The 24,470-nt window shown below is 42.0% G+C and overlaps 1 protein-coding gene across 7 annotated transcripts in view; it reads left to right on the top strand.

Moving 5' to 3' along the window:
• CRYL1 (crystallin lambda 1) overlaps positions 1 to 23,139 on the top strand; it is an 89,261-nt gene extending 66,122 nt beyond the window's left edge. For 3 of the 7 annotated variants that reach the window (XM_084842823.1, XM_084842824.1, XM_084842822.1), the window contains 3 exons: positions 6,569 to 6,674; positions 16,034 to 16,140; positions 19,324 to 23,138. In XM_084842823.1, coding sequence (XP_084698949.1) covers positions 6,569 to 6,674; positions 16,034 to 16,140; positions 19,324 to 19,452 — 342 coding nt within the window. In that variant the 3' untranslated portion in view covers positions 19,453 to 23,138. Of the gene's footprint in view, positions 1 to 6,568; positions 6,675 to 16,033; positions 16,141 to 19,323 lie in introns of all 7 variants that reach the window. The other 4 variants (XM_084842826.1, XM_084842825.1, XM_084842828.1 and 1 more) reach the window with 3 other exon arrangements.
• The last annotated feature ends 1,331 nt before the right edge of the window (positions 23,140 to 24,470 follow it).

The following is a 24,470-nucleotide window of genomic DNA, read 5'->3' as shown; positions in this document are numbered from 1 at the left end:
TGCAAATGGCGGCTACGGCCGCCGCCATTTGCGTTCCTTATTTTTGCCCTCTTAATCTACGTAAATATTTACGTAGACTATGATGGCGAAAATCAAGGGGAACGCAAATAGCTTAGCGGGCGCCATTTGCGTCCCTTTTTGATTCCTCTTAATCTATGTAACTATTTACGTAGGCTAAAACGGGGAATCAAAAAGGGATGCAAATAGCGCCTGCTACGCTATTTGCGTTCCCCTTGATTTTCGCCGTCATAGTCTATGTAAATATTTACGTAGATTAAGATTGCAAAAATAAGGAATGCAAATGGCGGCGGCCATAGCCACCGCCATTTGCGTACGCGGTTTTTTGTTTTGTTTTTTACCCAGAGCCCTCTGCGGCCGGAAATCCGGCTGCGGATGGCTCTGGCCTGGCTGGCTGCTCCACGGAGCTGCCGCGGAGCACAGCCAGCTTCGGAGAATTCCTGGGGGGAGGAACGGAGTGCCTCCCCACCGGTGAGGATTCCGGAGGGAGGGACGGAAAGCCTCCCACCCACCGTCAACATAATCTGCGAACAGGTAAGTGACTTTTGTACATCCCTAGTTCTTAGTCCTCTCATTGTCCGATTTCAAAGGTGAAGGCCACTGTTTTTCTGTAGATCAGCAGAGACGGCTAGGAGCTTTAGCTGTCCTTTCTCCCTCCCTATTTAATGCATTTGGCCAGAACCACAGATTCATTGCCTCCTGAATACCTTTCCATGTCATAGTTACATAATGTTTTGAGCAGTATCCAATACTGATGCTCCACCTCCACCAGTTCCATTGTGTTCGCGAGACCCACCACTTCCACAGCAGGGAATTCACCGTTGTAAAAGTAACCCTGGAAACACTCGTTTCTGGAAGGGGACTGGTTAGCGGAGCTCCTTTCTGCCCAGGCAGTATTGGATACTGCCCTTTGTGTGTACCTCTAAAAAATTTCATGTGCAAAGGGTCGCCTTAAAATCCTAAATAGTGGCAACAAAAATAAAATTAATGTTTTAAAAGAGGCTGGCCCTAAACATACGACAGCCACAACTCATGACAAATTTCCTGCTTCTTTATAGGAAATCACAACCATTTCATGTTAATAATAAGATTCAGCCCTGATGAAGAAAACATTCGGCAGTGTTATGGAGAGCCTCATTTCATACGGTTTGACTATGTTAGTTCCAGAAAAAGAAATTGAAAAAGTTGATGAAAATGATAACTTTTAGAAGTTCAGGTTCTGCTGGAATCCTCAAGCTCAGTTTAAAACACATTATGCTATAGGCTGAGAGATGCTTTCCATAAAGACATGGCAGAAGAGGACTATTTTTACTGTAACAGGGAAAGTGGCACTTGCAGATCACCCCCACTGAAATATCTGCAATTGCCATCAACCTTCTGTAAGCTCACAGGGTTCTGTCAGGCAGTTGGTCATTTTTAAATGTTATTTTATTTTAGTTCACAAAAACATGTACTTCTGTATATACAGTGATTACCCCAGGTATGTAGAAGCTGTATATTTTTGGGCAGTCCTATTTCACTTCCAAACTGATAGGCACTAAACTACTTGAGTTGAGTTTGCTCTTAGAGGAACAAAATGTTAGCACAGGACTGGGCAAATTGTAGCCCTCCAGACGTTTTGGCCTACAACTCCCATCATCCCTCACCATTGGCTATGCTGGCTAGGACTGATGGGAGTTATAGGCCAAACATCTGGAGGGCCACAAGTTGCCCACCTGTCCTAGGAGTAATGTGGACAGAAAGCAATATTCTGTCCACATTATTATTTATTTATTATTTATTTCTATACCTCCCAATAGCTGAAGCTCTCTGGGTGGTTTACGACAATTCATAAGACAATAAAATACAGCATAAAAGTACAGCATAAAATACAGCATTAAAATTTAAATATACAAAATGTAAAAGCATTTACACAGCTAAAAACAGTTTCAATACAATACTAGACCTGTTCAGAAGACTGGCATAAATGCCCCATCATATGCCATTAAATGCCGGGGCACAGAGGACAGTCTTAACCTGTCGCTGAAAAGATGACAGTGTTGGCACCAGGGGGCCTCAGTGGGGAGCTCATTCCATAGTCAAGGGGGCCACCACTGAGAAGGCCCTCTCCCGTGTCACTACTCTATGAGCCTCCCTCAGAGAAGGCACTCGGAGGAAGGCCCCAGATGTTGATCGTAATGTCTGGGCAGGTTTAGGTCAGGAGAGGCGTCCCATCAGGTATTGCAGTCCTGAGCAGTGTGAAGCTTTTTAGGTTAAAACCAGCACCTTGAATTGGGCTCGGAAATATACAGGCAGCCAATGCAGGCAGGCCAGAATTGGTCTTATGTGCTCAAACCTTCTGGTCCCAGTTATTAACTTGGACACCGTATTTTGCACAAGCTGCAGCTTCTGAACAGTCTTCAAGGGCAGCCTCACATAGAGTACATTGCAGTAATCTAACTTGGAGATTACCAGAGCATAGATTACTGAAACCAGGTTATCCCTGTCCAGAAAGGGGCATAGCTGAGCCACCAGCTAGAGGTGGTAGAATGCAATGGATGACAGAGAGCCTTTTAGTAGGAAAATAGTTGTGCTGCTCTTTTTTTAGAAAGCAATTGGATGAGTGCTCTAGTGCTGGCATTGCAGAGCAATAGAATACTATTTTATATATATAATAAAAATGATAACAGCATGGGGAAGACGTTTTGTCACCTGTAAGGTTTTAGACACTATCTAAAAGGCACCCATCACACTTACAAAGACTTGCTGTACCATTTGACCTAACAATAGATGCACTAGCTGGTGGGCAGGGGAAGTGGTTTTTCCCAGTGATAAAAACTATGGTGCCTGACATCTGCAAGCCACAAAGGAACTGGAGGAAATTGTCAGTGGACACAACATAGCTCATAAGAATTTCACCAAATTACTATTAAGGACTGTTTATGACACTACATTTGATACTTACAACACATGTCAGTGAAGATGGTGAGCATACATAGGTATGGAAATATGGCAGATTGGTTACTTATGTCAACTTTTCTGAAATGGATCTGGGATCACGAACATATATTGCTGTGATCTTGCATATAGATGCTAGACAAATGTCAATCGTAGCTGTTTCTCAAGAACAGTTTTCCCCAACGTGATGTCCTCCAGATGTTTTAGACCAGTGGTCCCCAACCTTTTTGGCGCCAGGGACCAGTCCAATTTTTCCACGGACCAGGGTGGGGGTTCCGCTGGTGGACTTCTGGCTGCTGGGATGCAAATGGCGTCCGCTATGCGGACGCCATTTGCATCCCTATTCTTTGCAGTAATTGCATACGTAACGATTTACATAGCCTATTACTTGTAGAACAGGGACACAAATGGCATCCGCATAGCAGACGCCATTTGCGTCCCAGCAGCCGGAAGTCTGCCAGTGGCTGGAGCTGTCCGACAGCTCCGTGGACTCGCTGTGGAGCAGAGCCGGCCGGGGCCAGCGAGGATTCTGTGGGGGGAGGATTGCCTCCCCCCCCCCCGCAGACCCCCGTGGACCCAAGGTGAGGGGGTTTCGCACACCCCTGTGGCCCGGTTGGTGACAGGCCACAGACCGGTACTGGTACTGGCCCGGGGGTTGGGGACCCCTGTTTTAGACTACAGTTCTCATCAGCTCCAGCCAGCATGACCAATAGTCAGGGAAGATGGAAGATGTGGTCAAAACATTTGGAGGATACCATGATTGGGGAAGGCTACTCAGGAATCACAGAGTTGCTATGAACATGCAGTTCCACACAGCCAAAAGAATGTGCAATTGCTGCTGCAGGGTCACAGTTTCTTCTTTGGGTGTTATGATTCTGTACTGCTAGTGCCAACTGAACAGAGAAGGAGCTGCTCAGTGACGTGGGTTGTGATGTCTGGAGCCATTTACAGGCTGTAGTAACTGCAGCGGAGGTTTTACCTCTTTTTGTAGTTCCCTTTTGTTATATCACAAAAATTGTTCAATATGACATGATGGAATGTGGCTTTCTTGGCTAGGAAGATGTATTTTAATTTGAGCTTTTCAAAAAGTAGGAAAACAGCTTTGTAAATACAGTGTTAGGAAGGGCCTTAATGTTCAATAACAGACAAAATGATGCACTTGTTGTAACCTGTTTTTAGGGTGTGCTGGTTTATTTTGAAATGTACCCTGTGGATGTAACTGAGCTTTGAACAGTGCTTCTTGCCGTGCCACACAGGAGATTTAGGAGTTGCCTAGTAATGAACTCAAGAACCTGGGCGTGTTGAGGCCATGCAAATTGCCTACGTAATGCAACCAGTTTCTAATACAGTGTCGGAGCTGCATTGTCTGTATTTAATCATCTTTTTCCAGCCATACCAATCTTCATATACTACACACACATACTACACATACATACTACACATCACTGATAATGTCAGAATTCCATTTTAAAACACTATGACTGAAATGATTTTAAAGCTGATGAGATCATCCAGAGTTGTATAGTAGTGGAATCCATAACTGTTATATAAGAAGGAAAAATGAAGCAAGAATACTGAAATTCTCCACTCAGAAATGCTGTTGACTTACTTCTGCTTAGACTCCTCTTTTTTCCAAGGATTGCATAAAAATGGCAGTAATCCCCCTTGCCCAATAAAGCTCCGGATCATCATTGTAGTCTGTATTACTAATAACATCACGGACTTGCATAAATGGAAAGCTATTGCTTAGGTATAATGTTCAGAGTGGCTGCGCAATGGTTGTGATTGTGAAGCCTTTTTAAAAGAATGATTGTCCTTTTCGTTGCAGCTGTTACATCAGATAAAATGGTCTTTTATTCTAATAATCAAAAGTATACACTTTGATATTGATCTCTCTTCCTCTCGCACCACTGCCCCTCTACCAGTTGCCCCCTATCCTTCACCTTCCTTTACCCTTTCCTCTTTTCTTCCTGACCTTGCTCTCCTTTTACATGGAATAAAACCATCTCCCTCCATTGGTTCCTTCCCTGTCTCCCTTGTTCTACCCCCGCCCAATCCTTAGCCCGTCTTTCCTCCCTAACTACCACCCCATCTACCTTCGCTTCCAAACTTCTGGAGCATGTTGCTTGCTCCCACTGCTTTGGCTTTCTCTCCTCCAACCCCACTCCCTCCAATCTGGTTTCTGCCCCCTGCACTCCACTGAAATGCCCCCCAACCAAATCACTGATGCCTCTATTCAGTCCTCATTCTTCTTGACCTTTCCGCTGCCTTTGACACAGTTGATCACTCTCTTTTCCTTGGTTCCCTTTATTCCCTAGGTCTCCTTGATTCTGTTTTCAGCTGGTTCTCTTTCTACCTATCCAATCAGTCTTTCAGTGTTTCCATTGGTGGATGCTCTTCTCTCTCCGTTGGCGTCCCTCAGGCATCTGTTCCTGGCCCCCTTCTCTATCTACATACTGGCGCCATCTCACCAGGGTTTCAGTACCATCCATACTCAGATGACACCCAGCTCTGTCTACCCCTGAACTGCCCCACTTACTCCAATCCCACATCTCCAACTGCCTCTCTGATAATTCTGTTTAGATGTTTTATTTTTGTCTCAAAGTCAATATGTTCAAGACCAAATCATTCATCCTTCCTCCCAGGCCTCCTCTCTGCAACTCTTTCCTTAACCGTTAACTATTTTACCATCCATCCTGTTGAACAGGCACAAAGCCTTGGCTTTATCTTGGACTCCTCTCCTTTCTTCCCCATATTCAGTCTGTAGTCATCTTGTGTTGCTTCTCCCTTTACATTGCAAAAATGCATCTCTGTCTTTTCGACAAAACTGCTCATTTCTCACTTAAAGTATTGCAATCTTCTTCTCCCCCCAATCTTCTGTTGTCTCACCTTGATCCCCTCACATCTATCCAGCACTCTGCTGCCAGAACCATTAACCTCTCTTACCTCTCTGATCACAGGATGCCCCTTCTTAAATCTCTAGACTAGCTTCCTGTCTGCTCCCTAATCCAGCACAAGCTCTTTGTCCTTTTCTTCAAAGCCCTCCATAAAGCCTTTGGCACAACTCTCTAGTTCCCATGCCCTACTGCAACCTTCCTCAACCTGGTACTCTCCATATGTTTTGGACCATAACTGTCATCATCCTTGACCATTGGCTATGCTGGCTGGAGCTGATGGGAGATGCAGTCCAAAATATATGGAGGGTGCCATGTTGGGAAAGGCTGCCCTACTGTAACTGCCTCAGCATGTGCAGTGGAAACAAACACAAATTGCTTCCCTGTTTGCCACTGTCTCTGTTTCCCTCCCCATTCTCAGTTGTTTCTCATCTTGAATTTTAGATTGTAAGCTCCTTGGGGAAAGGACCTTTTCTCTTGTACACTATAAAATGCCATACACAGCAATAACACAATAATAAAAATAATGGCAGCTCAAATGATTGGACTAGTATAATGGTTTATTAATAATAAAACCTTTAGTAACAGGTTTGTTTTACAATGATTTTTACACTTCTGTTTTCAGAAAATTCTCTATCCCTAAAGGGATTATAGAACAAACAAGAAAATATGATTTGTGAAGTTCTTTAACATTCATCATTGATATACTTGCCATGCAGGGGGGAGTAATATCTGCTGTTGATCTAGACCTTGTGATGACTGATGGCTTAGGAATGCGATATGCTTTAATAGGACCTTTGGAAACCATGCATCTCAATGCAGAAGGTATGTAATCCTTCTTTTCCACTAAGATTTAAATATGGGAGTTTCCAAGGCCAGTGGTTCATGACATAATCTAATGAAGGAGAGACATGCCAGAGACATGATAGAGGTGTATAAAACTATGCATTGTGTAGAGAAAGTGGATAAGGAGACATTTTTCTCCCTCTCTCATAATACTAGAACCTGGGGTCACCACATGAAGCTGATTGGTGGGAGATTCAGGACAGATAAAAGGAAGTACCTCTTCACACAGAGCATAGTTAAGCTATGCATTTCACTTCCACAAGATGTAGTGATGGCCACCAATTTGGATGGCTTTAAAAGGGGGTTGTACAATTCCTGGAGGAAAAGGCTATCAATGGCTACTAGTCCTGATGGCTGTGTGCTACCTCCAGTACCAGAGGCAGTATGCCTACGTACACCACATGCTGTGGAACATGGGCAGGAGAGGGCTGTTGCACTCATGTGCTTATGGGTTTCCCGTGGGTGGACTAGATGGACTCTTGGTCTCATCCACTATGGCTCTTACTTTCTTACGAATATAATTTTAATAGTACGGTGGTCAGAAGTTCTGCACAAATAAACTTCCTGGGTTGTGCCATTGGGATGATGGAACCGAGAACAGACTGCACTTTGTACGTCTGGAATGGAGAACAGACTGCATTTTTGAAGGGTTACAATTTATCCAAACATATCCTTGTGGAGCAGGCATTACTACTTTTTTGCCTGGTTGATTTTAATGATGATATATAATAATGATGAAATAATCCTAATTCATAGCCACTTCAAGGGCTTCAAGTTTCCTAACCCAGAGTATGCAAGCTATCCCAGAGTTTGCCTGCCACTGTCTGGGGAATGGATTCATTCAGGTGCTCCTTAAGGTACCAATCTTATTATACACACTTGCCTGGGAGCAAGTCTGACTGAACTCAGTGGGGCTTACTTCTGAGTACACAGATATGGGATTGCACTGTAAGAGTCTTTGCTCTGCCATTACAACCCTTCATAGACGGAAAGAGAACTGAACATATGGCATTGTGCCAGTAGCCTTGTGATTAGAGAGCAAATGCCAACAGCAAATCAGTGAGAACACAGAAAGAGTGAAACATGAGAACTGAATGCTGACAGACAGAAAGGAAGCCCTCAACATTTTTTAACAAGGGAGGTACTATAAGGATATCTAATTGACTTAATATGATAATGGTGAATGTTGATTTTGGGTCCAGCAAGTTCTTATCCCAGAGCTGGACATTTTAACATTTTGGCAATGCGGTGCTAAAAAAGGAAATGCTATCAGATCCTTTTAGTGAAAATCCCCGGCAGCAAGACAGTGCTACAAGAGCCATTTTCTCATTTGCCTATCACAGTATCATTGTAATACAAAGTACCTCCTGTGTATGCACCTAATCTTTTGAGATTCCACATTATGTGGTAAGATTATATGCTTGTTTTCAACTTTTCTGAATTACTTTAAGCCTATTTAAAAAGCATCTGCTTTAAAAAAAAAAAAAGCATCTGCAAAATAAGTTGGGGGGAAAGTATATGGGACTCTGGGCAGTATCCAATGGAGACTGCCCATGAGCAGCCAGCCCCACCGATTCTGTTCTGCAAGTGGTACCCACCACTTGTGGAACTGAGATTTAGTGCTTCCAGGGGCAACCTGAAATGAGCAGAAACGCTTGATTCTGGAACAGGGCAGGCAGCGGAGCTCGCATAAGGGTGCTCTACCAACATGCCCCATTCCAGAAACGAGCTTTTCCCCTCATTTTGGGGCTTTCCTCTGGAAGCGTTAAATCTCTATTCCACTAGCGGTGGGCACTGTTTGTGTAATGGAATCAACAAGACTGGCCGCTCGTGAAACAGAGGCAGCAGCAGGCGCTGCTCACAGACGGGCAGCATTGGATACTGCCCATTGTGGGATATGATGCATCCAAGAGCTAGATTCTCAAACAGCTCCACCAGCATAAACTTTGTATATTTCAGTCCAGTTTATGCCAGCACAGTCTTTTATAGTGAGTACTTTCAGTTTTGAATCACAGTTCATATTGTGAATGGGGTAAATGTCAATACACAATAAATCAAGTTCTGATTTTGTTTACTTTACTGTAGTTGCTCCTTTTCCTGATGAAAATATATTTAATATATATATTAAATATATATCATCAGGAAAGGACACTGTAATCCTTATAACACTAGCGGTAGTTCTGAAAGGAGAAAAAGCTGTTTATTCCATCACTTAAACTAGTAGCTGTGTAAATTGCTAGCATCATAATGCTTACTTTTAGTAAGAATGCCTTGTGGAATTCTTACTAAGGTCTTTAGGGAAGTTATGGAATTGAGACAATGTACTGCTAGCAGCCTTGGACTGAGAGAGGAAGTTGGTAAAATTACAATATTCTTTACCAGTTTTATGGTGTAACATTTCTGCTACTAAGGGGTATTCTTTCTCGCTTTAGAAAGAGCTGGGAGGCATTTGTGCTCAACTTTGTCTCTGGATAAGGGTGTGGAATATAAAAATGAGAAGCTATTAAAATTGAAAGGCAACATTTGTGAACCGCCCAGACAGCTTTGGCTATTGGGCGGTATAGAAATGAAATAAAATAAATAAATAAATTTGCAACAAACCAGTGAGTGATTCAGACACCACCAGGCCTCTTCAAACATATTTTGAAATTGGATCTTATTACCAAGTTTAATCAGAAATATTTTTGGTTCACGTTCAGCTGTTTCAGTGGTATAGGGCTTGGGCTACCATGTTTGGAGTAGAGATATTTAGTCCAATCCTAAGTATGTTTATCCAGAATGAATTTAGTGAGAGTTATTTCAGGTCTGCTTCTCAGTACTTTTGCATAGGATTGCAGCCTTATTTTAGCTCTAGGCCTGTTACTTTAGATCAGGCATGAGGAATTTACTGTCCATGAGTCAACAGATCCCCTTTTGCAGCCACTGCAAAGTACAACATATTCTATGAGTCTGCTCATATGTTAACTCCCCTAAGTGTGGTGAGATTTGGAGTGGATGCTGAGCTCACATGCTCCCTGTTCCTCTTTTGTAGCTGTTACCATCTTAATTCATGGGGGGGGGGGAGATCTACACTAGAGCCCCTTCCATGTGTGAGTCAGCACAGTTTCCATTGAGGCACACACTAATGAATATGGTGCAGTATCCACTGTGTTTATAACATGATCAGGTGTCGCACAAAATTGCATAGTGTTCTAATTGTGGGAGAAGTAGGAAGAGATTGAAAGGTCATGTGAGCATAGTTGTGTCACTTTCTGATGCAAATTTGTGCCACATGTTCCTTTGTGGAGCTTGGATAGCATTAGAAGTGGGAGTGATCTGCTGCTGTCTCTGGTTTCTTCTTGTGTATGACTTAGCTGACAGAAGGCACACCTTTGATGGTGTGAAGCAATGGAGGCTTAAAAATTACAATTCAGAGCTCCACTCTACCATACATGTGCAGTCAAATGTAGCTGCCAAAAGAGAAGAAGAATAGGGGTACTGCCTTTGAGCTACCTCAGCCTCCTCCTCCTCTGCTCATGCCTTTGGCATGCCAACTGTCGAGGGACCCCCACTTACCCTCAGTGCCTTCTTCCTTTCTCAATCGCTTCCTTTCTCAGTCGCCCACAAATCCCATTAAAATCAGTGTGAGGAAAGAGCAGGAAACAAAAGGAAGATTACAAGAAAGACAGGAATGGGAACAGGGAAAGCTTTAACGCCACTCCTATCAGTAAGAGTTATGATACTGCCCAGTTGGAACACACATGTCTTTCTAGCGCATGGAAACTGCAAGCACCAGAAAAAACATTGCAAAAGTAGTTTGGAAAACAACAGAATATTGAGGGAGAAATAGCATGAGGAGGACAGTTTGGGGTGTGCATTGTATGATGCACCAGTATTAAAATGCCAGTAAAAAACCTTTGTGTAGATCAGCCCAGGAGATCCTACATTCAAATAACTGTAGGAATTCCTAGTTCAACCATTGCCTTCTCCTTGGTGAGGGGAGCAGAGAGAATGCATGTAAACCCAAGGATCACTCCTAATCTCTAAGCTCATGGAAGGGTGTGTGTGGAAAGAGACGTCTCAACAGGCCATATATTGGGACTTCCACAGTCCCATTCAGACAATTATATAATCTACATCAGCCTTCCACAACCTGATGGCCTCCAAATATGTTGGACTAAAACTCCCATCATCCACAGCCAGCAAGACTATTGACCTTGCCAGCTGGGGGATGATGAGAACTGTAGTCCCAACACATCTGGAGGGCACCAGGTTATAGAAGGCTGATAAACCCAGTAAATGGGAATACATCAAGAAATTAAAGTTAATATTTTTGAACATTTCTGATAACTATTTAGTACACTATTAAAAGAAGTATTGAATCAGTGCATATCAGTGATTATTTTTCTTTAATTTATTCAATTTTGTGGTGTGCAAAATATTAGGGAATTCTGATTCCATAGAAGAGTAATTGAACTGAGAGTAAGAACAAGTAGCTTTCAGTGATAAATCTGAGAACAGAAACCAAGGCAGGAGTTTCACCAGGACAAAATTTGTTGTACACAGTTGTTTTTCAGGAAAACAGCAAGAAAGAAACTAGGTAAATTGATAGATAATGCAATCAGAAGGATGACAATATTGCATTCCTCACACTGAGATATGAAAACAAACAAGCCTATGTGGTCAAAAATTACTTTTAATTCTGAACATCTATTTGACATTTTTACATTATATCGAACTTTTGCAGTTACCTCTAATAGAGTGGCAACATCTTTAAGCTAGTGTTTACTGTTCTGATTAGGAACAGATTTAGGACTGGTTTACACATGCATGTACATCATTTGATTTCTCTACAACATTACAGTATCTTGATGACAAGCAGTTGAATATGTGAGCTGACCACTGAAAAAGCCTTGCACCTGAGGTGATACAAGAGTCCTGTCATTCACCCATGCACCCACCCACACAGGTCATCTCTAGATGTTGCTGTAATCAAGTGACAAATATCAATGTGCAAACTAGCTCTGAGTAATGTATGACAGTATCCTAAGCTATAATACCCTGAAAGCAACCTGAAAGCAGGGGTAAATAGGGTATTGCCTGCAACTAGAAAAAGACTCTTTATACTTGTGTTCATCAATAGTGTTAAGTGTTAATAGAGCAGATTTCTTCTTGACTTTTGTGACCCATACTATGCCCCATGTGATATCATGCATCAACTGATTCCTCAGTCTTTGTTGTTGTTCAGTCGTTCAGTTGTGTCCGACTCTTCGTGACCCCATGGACCATAGCACGCCAGGCCTTCCTGTCCTGCGCTCTCTCCCGGAGCGTGCTCAAGTTCATATTCATTGCATCCGTGATGCTATCTAGCCATCTCATCCTCTGCCGTCCCCTTCTCCTTTTGCCTTCAGTCTTTCCCAGCATCAGGGTCTTTTCCAGGGAGTTTTCTCTTCACATTAGGTGGCCAAAATATTGGAGCTTCAGCTTCATCATCTGTCCTTCCAATGAGCACTCAGGGTTGATTTCCTTTAGGATGGACTGATTTGACCTCCTTGCAGTCCAGGGGACTCGTAAGAGTCTTCTCCAGCACCACAGTTCGAAAGCATCAATTCTTCGGCGCTCAGCCTTCCTTATAGTCCAGCTCTCACAGCCATACATTACTACTGGGAAAACCATAGCTTTGATTAGACGGACCTTTGTCGGCAAGGTGATGTCTCTGCTTCTTACTATGCTGTCTAGGTTGGCCATAGCTTTTCTCCCAAGGAGCAAGCGTCTTTTAATTTCATGGCTACAGTCACCATCTGCGGTGATCTTGGAGCCCAAGAAAGTAAAATCTGTCACTGCTTCCATTTCTTCCCCTTCTATATGCCAGGAAGTGATGGGGCCAGATGCCATGATCTTCGTTTTTTTAATGTTGAGTTTCAAACCAGCTTTTGCACTCTCCTCTTTCACCCTCAACAAGAGGCTCTTTAGATCCTCTTCGCTTTCTGCCATTAGGGTGGTATCATCTGCATATCGGAGGTTGTTGATAATTCTCCCAGCAATCTTAATTCCGACCTCTGATTCATCCAACCCGGCATTTCTCATGATGTACTCTGCATATAAGTTAAATAAGCAGGGTGACAATATGCAGCCTTGTCGTACTCCTTTCCCAATTTTGAACCAATCGGTTGTTCCATGTATGGTTCTTACTGTTGCTTCTTGACCCTTGTACAGGTTTCTCAGGAGACAGGTAAGGTGGTCTGGTACTCCCATCACTTTAAGAATTTGCCACAGTTTGTTGTGATCCACACAATCAAAGGCTTTAGCGTAGTCAATGAAGCAGAAATAGACGTTTTTCTGGAATTCTCTTGCTTTCTCCATGATGCAGCGAATGTTGGCGATTTGATCTCTAGTTCCTCTGCCTCTTCTAAACCCAGCTTGTACTTCTGGTAGTTCTCGGTTCGCATACTGCTGAAGCCTAGCTTGTAGGATTTTGAGCATCACCTTGCTGGCATGTGAAATGAGCGCAATGGTGAGGTAGTTTGAACACTCTTTGGCGTTGCCCTTCTTTGGAATTGGAATGTAAACTGACCTTTTCCAGTCTTGTGGCCACTGTTGAGTGTTCCAGATTTGTTGGCATATTGAATGCAGCACTTTAACAGCATCATCTTTTAGGATTTTAAATAGCTCGGCTGGAATACTGTCATCTCCGCTAGCTTTATTGTTACTAATGCTTCCTAAGGCCCACTTGACTTCACTCTCTAGGATGTCCGGCTCAAGTTCAGTGACTGCACTATCATGGCTATCAGGGACATTCAGATCTTTCCTGTATAGTTCTTCTGTGTATTCTTGCCACCTCTTCTTAATCTCATCTGCTTCTGTTAGGTCCCTGCCTTCTTTGTCCTTTATCATGCCCGTCTTGGCACAAAACGTTCCCTTGAGATCTCCAATTTTCTTGAAGAGATCTCTAGTCTTTCCCATTCTGTTGTTTTCCTCGATTTCTTTGCATTGTTCATTTAAGAAGGCCTTCTTGTCTCTCCTTGTTCTTTACAGCATCGGACTTTCTTTTCACCACCAGACACATCCACAGCTGAGTGTCCTTTCGGCTTTAGCCCAGCCGCTTCACTCTTTCTGGCACTACTTGGAAATTCCCTCTGCTCTTCCCCAGTAGTATATTGGACACCTTCCAACCTGAGGGGCTCATCTTCCGGCATCACATCTTTTAGCCTTGTGATACGTTCCATGGGGTTTTCTTGGCAAGAATACTGGAGTGGGTTGCCATTTCCTTCTCCAGTGGACCACATTTTGTCAGAACTCTCTGCCATGACCTGTCCGTCTTGGGTGGCCCTGCACGGCATAGCTTATGGCTTCACTGAGTTACACAAGCCCCTTCGCCACAATAAGGCAGTGATCCATGAAGGGGTTTTTACTAATTACAATGTAATAATTTGTAACAGTCTGAGGACCAGAAAAAAGAGCCAATTTTCTTTCAGTTTATAAAACCTCTACTGAGCCAGCCAGTTGAGATCCTTAAAATGCAATCTTAAGAATGTTTACACAGAAGTATGACCCACCCACCGTGTTCAGTGGGGCTTACCCCCTAATAAGTGTGCTTAATATTGCAGCCTTATTCACCTAGTTAGCTGGGCAATGGGCCATTTGCAAGTCTGGTTTTAAGTTAGCCCCGCTGTTTCTTGTCCTGCCCTTGAACAAGAAAAAAAAAGTTTATTCTTGTTCCACATCCTTCTAAGTATTTGAGAACGCATGCATATTCTAGCCTTTAATTTTCCTTTTCCAGGGTTAAACATGCCTCCTTTCCTGTATGAGTTGTCTTCTAGATCTCTATCGTCTTAGCAGCTCTCATCTAAATCCTTTCCAGTTTGTCAACTTGCCTGCAGTTATAGTTGCCAGAACGGAGATACAGTCTTACCCCATGGAAAGCAGTATCACTTTTTGGATGTTGGAAATGATGCTACCATAAAGACAACGTAACGCGGCATTGGCCTTTTGTACCATATCACATTATTAGCTATCCAATAATAGCCCTAAATAATAGCCCTAATTTTATAACCCCTAAAATTCTTTCATATGTGGTGCTGTCTGGACAGATTTCCCTATCCCACCCTTGTGCATTTGTTTCATTTGATATTCTTGAAATGCCCCGTGTGTAATTTTCTGCCTAGCTCTCCAGTTCATTGAGATTATATTGACTTACTAGTATGCCCTTCAGTGTATTTGCAATCCCTCCCAGTTCTGCACTTTATGGGTATTTTAAAGTATACTGAGAATTCCTTGATCAAAGTTATTAAAGAAGACGTTGAACAGCACAATACACAGTTCTGGCTAACGTGAATACATTTTCCAGACTGATGATGATCTCTCTACTGCTAACCCTGTGTGGCTGGGGGTGGGGTGGGGGTCTTCCCCCTCTGAGAAAGATGCCTTGTGAAACAGAAGCCAGTAACTCTGCCGGTGGTATACCATCCCTTCAGAATGCCTATGATCAAATGGTGCAACTATATTTTTCCATTTAATTATGGGGACTCCATTTCCATCCCATTCTTAGTCTTTGTTCTATGTTGTACAATAGCCTAGAAAGGCAGCAGAAGTATGCTAACAAGTCAAAATGCTGGGATACTAAAGTGTTCAGCTTAGGAAGACTTGATCCTTGCAAAGACATCATAGAAATTTTTAAAATAATTAGATAAATATAAATGAAACAAACACACACATTTGAGCAACGATCATGACACCGATAGAATTGTTTTAAAACAATTCTAAATAAGACCCACAGTAAAGACTGAGGCCCCTTCATGGATCACTGCCTTGTTGTGGCGAAGGGGCTTGCGTAACTCAGTGAAGCCATAAGCTATGCCGTGCAGGGCCACCCAAGACGGACAGGTCATGGCAGAGAGTTCTGACAAAATGTGGTCCACTGGAGAAGGAAATGGCAACCCACTCCAGTATTCTTGCCAAGAAAACCCCATGGAACGTATCACAAGGCTAAAAGATATGATAATTTTTAATTATGTGGATTTATTTGCATGGCTGTGTTAAACCACGAGATGGTGGCTTTATGTTAAACATTATGAAACATGTCTTACCTGGAAGAAGTAGTTTAGCAAGGGAGCAAGATGGGATTTTTAAAAAACGAATTATAGCACTGCCTTCATTGGAGGTTTCTGAGAAAAGATTCAGCAGGTTTGGAATGCTTTTGGTATAGGAGATGGTGTCTCAGGACAGAAGTATTGGACTGTAGATGATCTATGTTTCCTCTCAACTCTGAAACTTTGAAATTCAGTGAGTTTTATGTGCTTTTATACATGTAAGATTTTCTGTTTGGGAAAGACCAACAAGAGTCTCCAATTCTGTTTCAGGACTGCTGAACTATTGTGACAGGTATCGTGAAGGCATGATACGTGTCTTGAGAAGCTTTGGGCCAATACCAGATTTTGCAGGGGAAATAGAACAGAAAATCAATCAGGTATGTGCGCAAAGGGGAGGTGACATGACATCAGGCAGAGTACACAAAACATATTGGCTGCATTTATCATCTTAGTTGTTTTAGGGATGCAGCCTTTATCCCTTTTTGGTATGAGAATTTTCATATCAGTCTTTGTTTCTTGGAAGTTTAATGAACGATGAATTCTAATATAAATCAGTAGATGTTAAGATCAGCAGAGTCAATCTAGTCTTGGTTTGAGTGAGCTGCAGACATATAGTTCAAAGAGCAATTTCTTGTGGCCTGCTACCACTTCAGGTGACACCCATACAGTGTACCATATAAAATGCATTATACATGTGCAAGCTACATTTTACCTGCCATGGGTCCTATATCATTACTTTTGCCACAGAAACATTAAGGGTAAGGCAATATCACTCCATCCAGAAATCATGACAACTTGGTGTTTTTTTTTAAAACTACCACTGTATGTGCCCAAAGGGTCTGCCACTTTGTTTTGGGTTCAGGCCCTAGATATATATAGTCAGAAGTAGGTTGAAATGCTCAACTTTGGTATATTTGGGTCACCTCATTAATTTAACAGAAACCTAGTTGTAATTATATGGCACAAACTCTCTCATGTTTAGCAAAAATGCTTATGGGCATGAGTGTGAACCTGTTTGTTGTTAGTTACATCAAAACACTTCATTTTTTCCACACCAGGACAATTTAACGTTCCCCATTCTTTCCCTTATTTATAATCTTCTGAGAACAGCCTGTTTCATTGTTCTTAACTTACTGGCACCAGTAACTCTTAACCTTCAAGGCCCGCGCTTGTCTCTATACATTACAAAAGCAATGGCTTAATTCCTTAGTCATATGTCATCCTAGAACTTACCTCCTAAGGATACCCTTATAAACTGAGATCTAATGAAACAGCTTCTGCTTTAAATGTCAGTGAGAGACAAAAGAGAGATCAAGACTTCACATGATCAGCATGTACTTAGCTGCCTAAAAGATCAAGACTAGGGCTCCATTTTGCAGCTTTAAAAGATAATGGTAGTGGTACTATTCAGGACCAGGTGAGGAGTGGGTAAGATAAAACATGTCTGCATCTTCCTTTGTAGTTTAGAGCAGACTTCCCCACCCTCAAGCCCTCTGAATGTTTTGGACTATAACTCCCATCATCCCCGGCCACTGGCCATGTTGACTGGGACTGACAGAAGTTGTAGTCAAAGACATCTGGAAGGCACCGGGTTGGTGAAGTCTGGTTTAGAGGGTGCTAAAGAACCAAAAAGGCTCTCTTAGTTGCAAACCTGGAAATCCTGTAAGCAGAATATATGGTTACATATTGAGCTTTTGCCAAGTTATTTAAAAAATAATTTAAAAGGTACCTTAGGGTTTATTTTAGGTACTACAAATTTATTTTTCTCGGATTTTCCAGGCAAAAAAAGCCTTTCACACTATACTTATGCTAGCGCCCATCCAGTGCTAGTACTACGATATCCTGTTCCTGTGTAGTGGAGATGGGTAGCCTCCATCATCATCATTATTATATTTATTTATATCCCTCCTTTTTCCTGGAAAATACTGGGACTCAAGGCAGCTTTACAACATTAAAACTTATTGTTTTAATCCAAGGGGATAGTCATGCTACTGTTAGCAGCAGCAACACAAAATTAAAACATAGCTGGATGACACAACTAGCAAGGGACTTTAACAAAAATGGGCATATGCATATACAACAGCAACCAAGAACATTAAAAAACACTTATTTAAAAGGGTTTTTTAAGTGTGTAAAAGGTGCAAGTGTCGATTGTGTTGTTCATTACTAGTTATGTCAGCGGTACTATCCAGTATAAATCTGTCATGCATCTACACCCATTTTCCACATAGTACTTGCAGTAACAACAGATGTGCTAGCTGAAAAAGAATGGCATCTTTCCAGTGACAAAATGTTGCTGTGGAGAAAATACAATGTCTGGACAACACACTTTAAGAAGGATTCAGATCAATTGAAACGAGTTCAGAGAAGGGCAACAAAATGATCAGGGTACTAGAAACTAAGTCCTATGAGGAAAGATTGAAGGAACTGGGTGTGTTTAGCCTAGAGAAGAAGAGACTGAGGGGGATATGATGACAGTTTCAAGTACCTAAAGGATTGTCACACAGAAGAGGGCTGCAACTTGTTCTCTATCACCCAAAACTGTAGGATATGAAAGAACAGGCTTAAGTTACAAGAAGGCAGATTTTGGTTGAACAGCAGGAAAAACTTTCTAACAGACAGAGCAGTCGGGCAATGGAACCAACTGTCTAGGGAGGTGGTGGTGGTTGTCCATCACTGGAGCTATTCAAGCAGAGAGAGATAGGACAGCCATTTATCAGGGACACTTTAAACTGGATTCCTGCACTGAACAGGGGGTTTGACTGAATGGCCTATGATTAATAAATGTACCGGTATCTGTCTGGAGGGAAGATATCTGGATTCCATTTTAGTTGAACCATAAATTGGTTGTATGGAAAAGTCCTCTGCCTCCCTAGCAAATTGAAATCATTTCCCCTCCTTTGTCTTGCTTTTTCCTACTTTGTTTAAAAAAAACACACATAGAGCATGTCCAGTCTTAAATATTTTCAACTCCAGGTGAACCAAATATAGGCAATGGGTTTGTTTTTTTAAATGTACTCATGCTATGAAAAAGTTCTCTTTGAGTACACATCAAGTGTCCTACTGACAAACATAGTGGAGAAGTGGCTGGTACTTGCACTGAAGTAATATAACACCAGCAAGGTAAGGCAAAGGATTCCCTAATATGTGATGTCCCTTAATAATCTCTCCCCCTAATATCAAATTCAAGTGGTGAATGCCACCAGGATTGTAGCCAAGTTGGGGACAGTGAGAAAAAGAAGCAAGTATTAGCATACTTAAGGGAATCCCGAGGTTTGCGCAAGTACAAAAATAGTCTTTAAAAAATACAATGCAAAATACCTCCGAAAAACAGCTCGATAAAAACAAAAGTTACTCAGTAGCCATGGAATGTAAAGTGACAGTTGAAAAAGAAAAATGGAACACAGTTTTAGAGGGAACAAATTGTTTGGATGGAATGGCTGGTTGCAACCCTGAGCAGGCATGCTCCTTTTAGGAGGGAGGATGCACTGCAATATTCTGTTGTATGACCCACTTTTAGTTTTCTCTCTTGTGATCTAAATTTTTTCCCTTTATTTCAGGAAATGTGTGAAGAAACTCCAGCTGATCCAGAGCACCTAAATGCCAGGAGACACTGGCGAGATGAGTGTCTTGTAGGCTTGGCCAAACTGAAAAAGGAAATTAAATCTGATGACGTGAATCACCTTTAAATCACAGGGCAGTCATCATCAGGCTGGTGTATCAATGGGTGCAACCCTCATACAGGCAGGAGTTAAATCATGGAAGGCATGATTGCAAATGCAAGAGGCCAGTTGATAAGCACAACTGTAGTCAGCTAATTAAGGCTGGAATATGTTTATCTGAATAGCATCAGAATCTAATTCCTAAATGAAGTTTTAAAGCGGCAGTCTGAAAACCCTCAGGGCAGATGTATGGATTTAAGTGGGAATGCATGGGGATATATTTGATTGTAGATTGTGCCTTCACTGCTTTGGACAACTGGAATGCAAGACTTAATTCATTTTAAGCAACATCCTGTGTTTCAGTACATAGTAATTTCACAGACTGCACTGCCCCAGGTGTCCCTAATTATAAGTAATTTCAGTATGCTGACCCTTGGATGGCTTCTTATTAGCATCACCTTAAATATTAACAACAATTTAATAGAGAGTACTTATTTATTTAAAATTTATGTCCATAGTGGCCATTCACCCACACAGGAACAGATTATACTGAATTCAGCTTTACAGGTTTATTACCATTAGAAAAGTAGCAGTTTTGTAAGCAGCAGAACACTTATCTGACTCTGGTTTTGCAAAAATCCACTTCATCAGTTCCTTCCTTCTAGCTCAATATATTCAGTTTAAAAATCCATGGAAGGCACATTTCTTGCGCTGGTCTGTGTGAAAACTATCCCGCTGATACCAACATGTTGGGTGTTGAACCTTGTTAATGAATTCTGTAGGAACATAGGAAGCTGCCTTATACGAAGGTAGACAGACGGTCCACCTAGCTCAGTACTGTCTACGTGGCCTGGCAGAGGCTCTCCAGGGATTCAAACAAGAGTCTTTCCCAGCCCTACCTGCAAATTGAACCAAGGGGCTTTGACAAGAAAAGCATGTGCAGTACCACTGGGCTGCAGCTCTCTCCCAATCAAAGTGCAACAGACAAAAACATCAGCCATGGACTACAGCTACATTTTCAGTATACAAAAAATAAAAATAACAGAAAATAAAGCACAAACACCAAGTACCACAGAGTTATAGATTGTGAACAAATACATAGTAGGTAAAAAGTCTAGATTTCAAAACAAAAAGATTTGGCAGTCCCACTGGCCATAAATTTTGCCGCTATTGCAAGCTTCTCTCAGTTGTTAGAAATGCCAGATCCTGTAAACATTGTTTTTTTACGATCTCAAGGGACCACAGTATCCTGTAAACATTGTTAATCTTAACTATGGCTACAGCTAATGTTGAAAATTGCCAGAGCCTTAGTAATGTTGGGATCCTGGCAACAATCCTAAACATGCAAATTTGGGAGTAAATCCCATTAAAATCAGTGGGACTTGCATCCAAAGAAACATGGATATGATCAGACAGACAGTAGGTTGTCTATATTAGAGCATAATTTCAAAAGTGCAAATTAGGTGTGGAGGGGTCTTCATATAATATTGACATTATAGTATTGGCAGCAATAAAAAAGTAAGATAATGTTTTCAAAGTACTTTGTTGCTGCTTTCCCTTGCAGTACGCACGCCATAAAATACATTTTAGAAATATGCAAGAGGGAACCCACAAGGAATTGGGAGGAGAAAGGGGGGGGGGATACAGTTTTATTCCTTTGCTTCCCATTCCCTTCCCTAGCAATTAATCAATCAGTCATTGACGGGGGGGGCAGGGTGGACTGGGTACAGAGATAGCTTTCTCTGAGCCTAATCCTTCCAGAATCACCCCCAGAGAGGAAGCTGAGCTTTTCCTTCATGGGGGAAGGAAGTGGTCCTGGGGGAGCATGTCAAAGGGGCATACATTGACCGGGTTCGCTTGCAATGACAACCCAAGGTGCTGGTTAGTGTGGATTGAGTATGGGTTGTTGTTGAATCGTGGGTTGTTGAATGTGGGTTGTTGAATCGTGGGTTGTTGTTACGTGTGAACCCTACACTATAGTTTAACTATGGGTTGTTAACTATAAACAACCTAGATTTCACAACCCAACAACAAACCATGGGTTCTCTTCCTGGGTTGTTCGTGGTTAAGAACCTATAGTTAAACCATGATGCAAGGTTTGTATGTAATAACCCACAATTCAACGACAACCCATGATTCAACAACAACCCATACTAACCCATACTCTGGGTTGTTACATGCAAACCAGACCTATGTCTGACCCTAATTTCCCCCACTCTTGTGATAGTTTGGAGACAAAGGGAAGGACAATCCTGGGGAGGCTAATACCATAGCCAGAGAGAGCCTTCCCAAAGTCATGTGGCCTGGGAGCTCCTTTTATTGCCTGAGTGGAAAGCAAGTGTTGGTTGCCAGGGATATTCCCCAGCAGTGTGAGGGAAGCATGCATGTAGTGATGCATGCATTTGTGATGCATGCATAGTGCATCACTATGCATGCATAGTGATGCATTTCTAGCACACATAGTGTGCTAGAAATAGGTTTTTTGAGTTTGAAGGACATGAGGCCTTCCTATTTTATAAGTAGATAGATTTTCTTCCATCCAGTAATAACCACCAACTACATGAATACTGGAACCATTGTTATTGCATTTTAAAAACTAGGTCTTCCATTTCTGATCTTGTAATTAAAGGACTTCCCATTGTCAACCACCATGATATCAAATTAAAAAGGTTTCTGTGAAGAAACAGATGTCCTCCTTGTTTTAACCACTGATGACTAACAACTGACTTCTTGTGAGATCAGCATGTCTGGAAGCCTTAATCTGTGAGGCAAGTCCCAAAAGTAATCTTTATAGACCACACACTGGGGGAAAAACCATTAACCTCTGCAGCTAAAAGAAGAAGTTGCTATTCCATAGCCTACAAAGCTGGGAGTACAGTTCATACTGCTGGGGACCTCTTGCACCATTACATTTATGCAACATGGGGAATTCTTCTGAGTTTTCCTTCATGCCTTAAGCTTCATACATGATGTTTTAAGGGGGTTATAGACCTAGGAGAAAATTCAGCTGGGGAGGTCCTGCTCTGTGTTTCTCCTCCATCTGAAGTGCTGTTAGTGGGTACATGGAACTGTGGTGCTCAGAACATAGAATTTCCCTCCATTGTGGGCCAGCCTACTCTCTCTCCCCTTCATGGCATTTTGTAGATCAGTGAAGACCATCCTGTTCAGATAGGCCTTCAACTTGGATTGCTTATCACTGTCCTGTATAAGTTGGCTGCCACTGATAATTCATATTTGACTGCCGCTGATGGTGTGCACGTTGTGCTGCCCTTTTAATGATGATGTTTTTTAATGGTTTTTATTAATGATTGCATGGTGCTTTAGGGGCCCTTTGGCCCAAAAGCGGCATGTAAATTTTTAAAATAAATACATATCGGAGTACTCACTGTGTCCCATAAACATGGGCCTGAAATGCAACTATTTTGTTGCTAGGCGTTAACTACACTAACTGATTGGTTCCATTATTATGATAAAAGCTCCATTACTTTTAAAAACTCATTAGCAAATTTAATTGAAAGGACTTAAAATAATCCTTTTAAGATCACTGCAGTGACATTAATTCCATTTTGTTAAGTAGGAGTGTGGCATTTTAAAAACTAAGTTTGTTCTAACTTTTATGCTTGCTTTTGTTCTGAAATCATTGACGCTCTCTTACACAGGTAAATATATTTGTGCCTTGCTTGTCAATAAACATCTGTAATGAAATATCCATTACATGCTTGTGTAATATTTAGATGCCATGCCAATATTTGAATTTGAGCTTCAGATAACCTAGGTTGGATTCAGACAACAGAGCTTACATTTACAGTTACCCCGTACTGGTATGTGCGTGGTACTGGACTGAAGGAATCCTTTGAGTGATGGGTGCCGGTGCCAATGTGGTTTCGACAAGCAAGATTTTTGCAGCTAATTGTGAATGTATCTCAGTCCATAACTCATAGGATCCTTTCAGATAACCTAGTTCTTTATGCATCCTATTATTTAGTTATTGTAAAAATACAAGTATGGTCATCTAATTACACTGATACTTCATATTCTGAACAAATATGTTCTGTAATTCTACAGAATTAAGACAAATACAGTTTGGAAATCTAACATGTTTTGGATGCTGGTGATCAGATACTCAGATGGCTGTGCTGAGAATAGGATAGCATACACCAGCAAGAATGTTTTCAAAGATAGCCTTGACAAAACAGTGGGAACCAAGTGCCAAGGACTATTTTTGTGAATGCTGCCTGAACCTACATTGTAACAGACAATATTAGAAATGGCTCTGCCCTCCTGACCACAGAAAAAACGTTGCCTAATGAAGAGGTGTAACCAAGCAAAAGTTAGACTTGCGCATCCAGTAGCATTTGATAGGATGGCATTGCCAAGTTTAGGATACTCTTAAAAACAAAACAAGTGTTAGGACATTACAACCAGCCACTTACTCATAAAGATTATACATAATATATAACAGATGGGTGAGCAGTTTGGGTTCTTCTGTGTGGCTTGGGCATGACATACTTGGCCTTGAGCATATTTATGCCATGAGCAAAATGGCCATCAGCCCTTTAGCCCCATCTCAACTTACATCAAAACAATACTATTTTTATAGACATATACATGGTTCCCTCCAACTCACCAGCCAGTTCCCCCCTTCAGAGCTCTGCGCCTGTCAGTGAATTTTGCTGGACTTTCAGGGCAGAGTCCAATGGGGTGCTTCCACCCTTGCTAGTTATCTTGTGTCCCACCAATTCCATTGCGTAAGCAGCCCTCACCACTTGTGCAACAGCAATTTAGCACTTCTGGGCAACCCAAAATGAGCGGCATTGCTCATTTCTGGAAGGAAGCAAATCGGCGGAATTTGCATAAGGGAATTCCACCCACCTGCGTCCTTCCAGAAATGAGCGCTTCCGCTCATTTTGGTGATTCCCCTAGGAACTGCTAAATCTCCTTTGCATAAGCAGTGGGTCCTGCTTGCAGAATGGAATTGGCGGGACCCATCGCTTGTGCAATGGAATCAGTGGGGTGGAAAAGAACGGTGGGGGCATAAGCACCCT

The sequence above is a fragment of the Heloderma suspectum genome, chromosome 3 (assembly GCF_057233095.1).
Source record: "Heloderma suspectum isolate Gila_16-S chromosome 3, 16-S_ref, whole genome shotgun sequence".
Lineage (NCBI taxonomy): Eukaryota > Metazoa > Chordata > Lepidosauria > Squamata > Helodermatidae > Heloderma > Heloderma suspectum.
The sequence above is the reverse complement of the archived record's forward strand: the minus strand, read 5'-3'. Positions and strand labels throughout refer to the sequence as shown.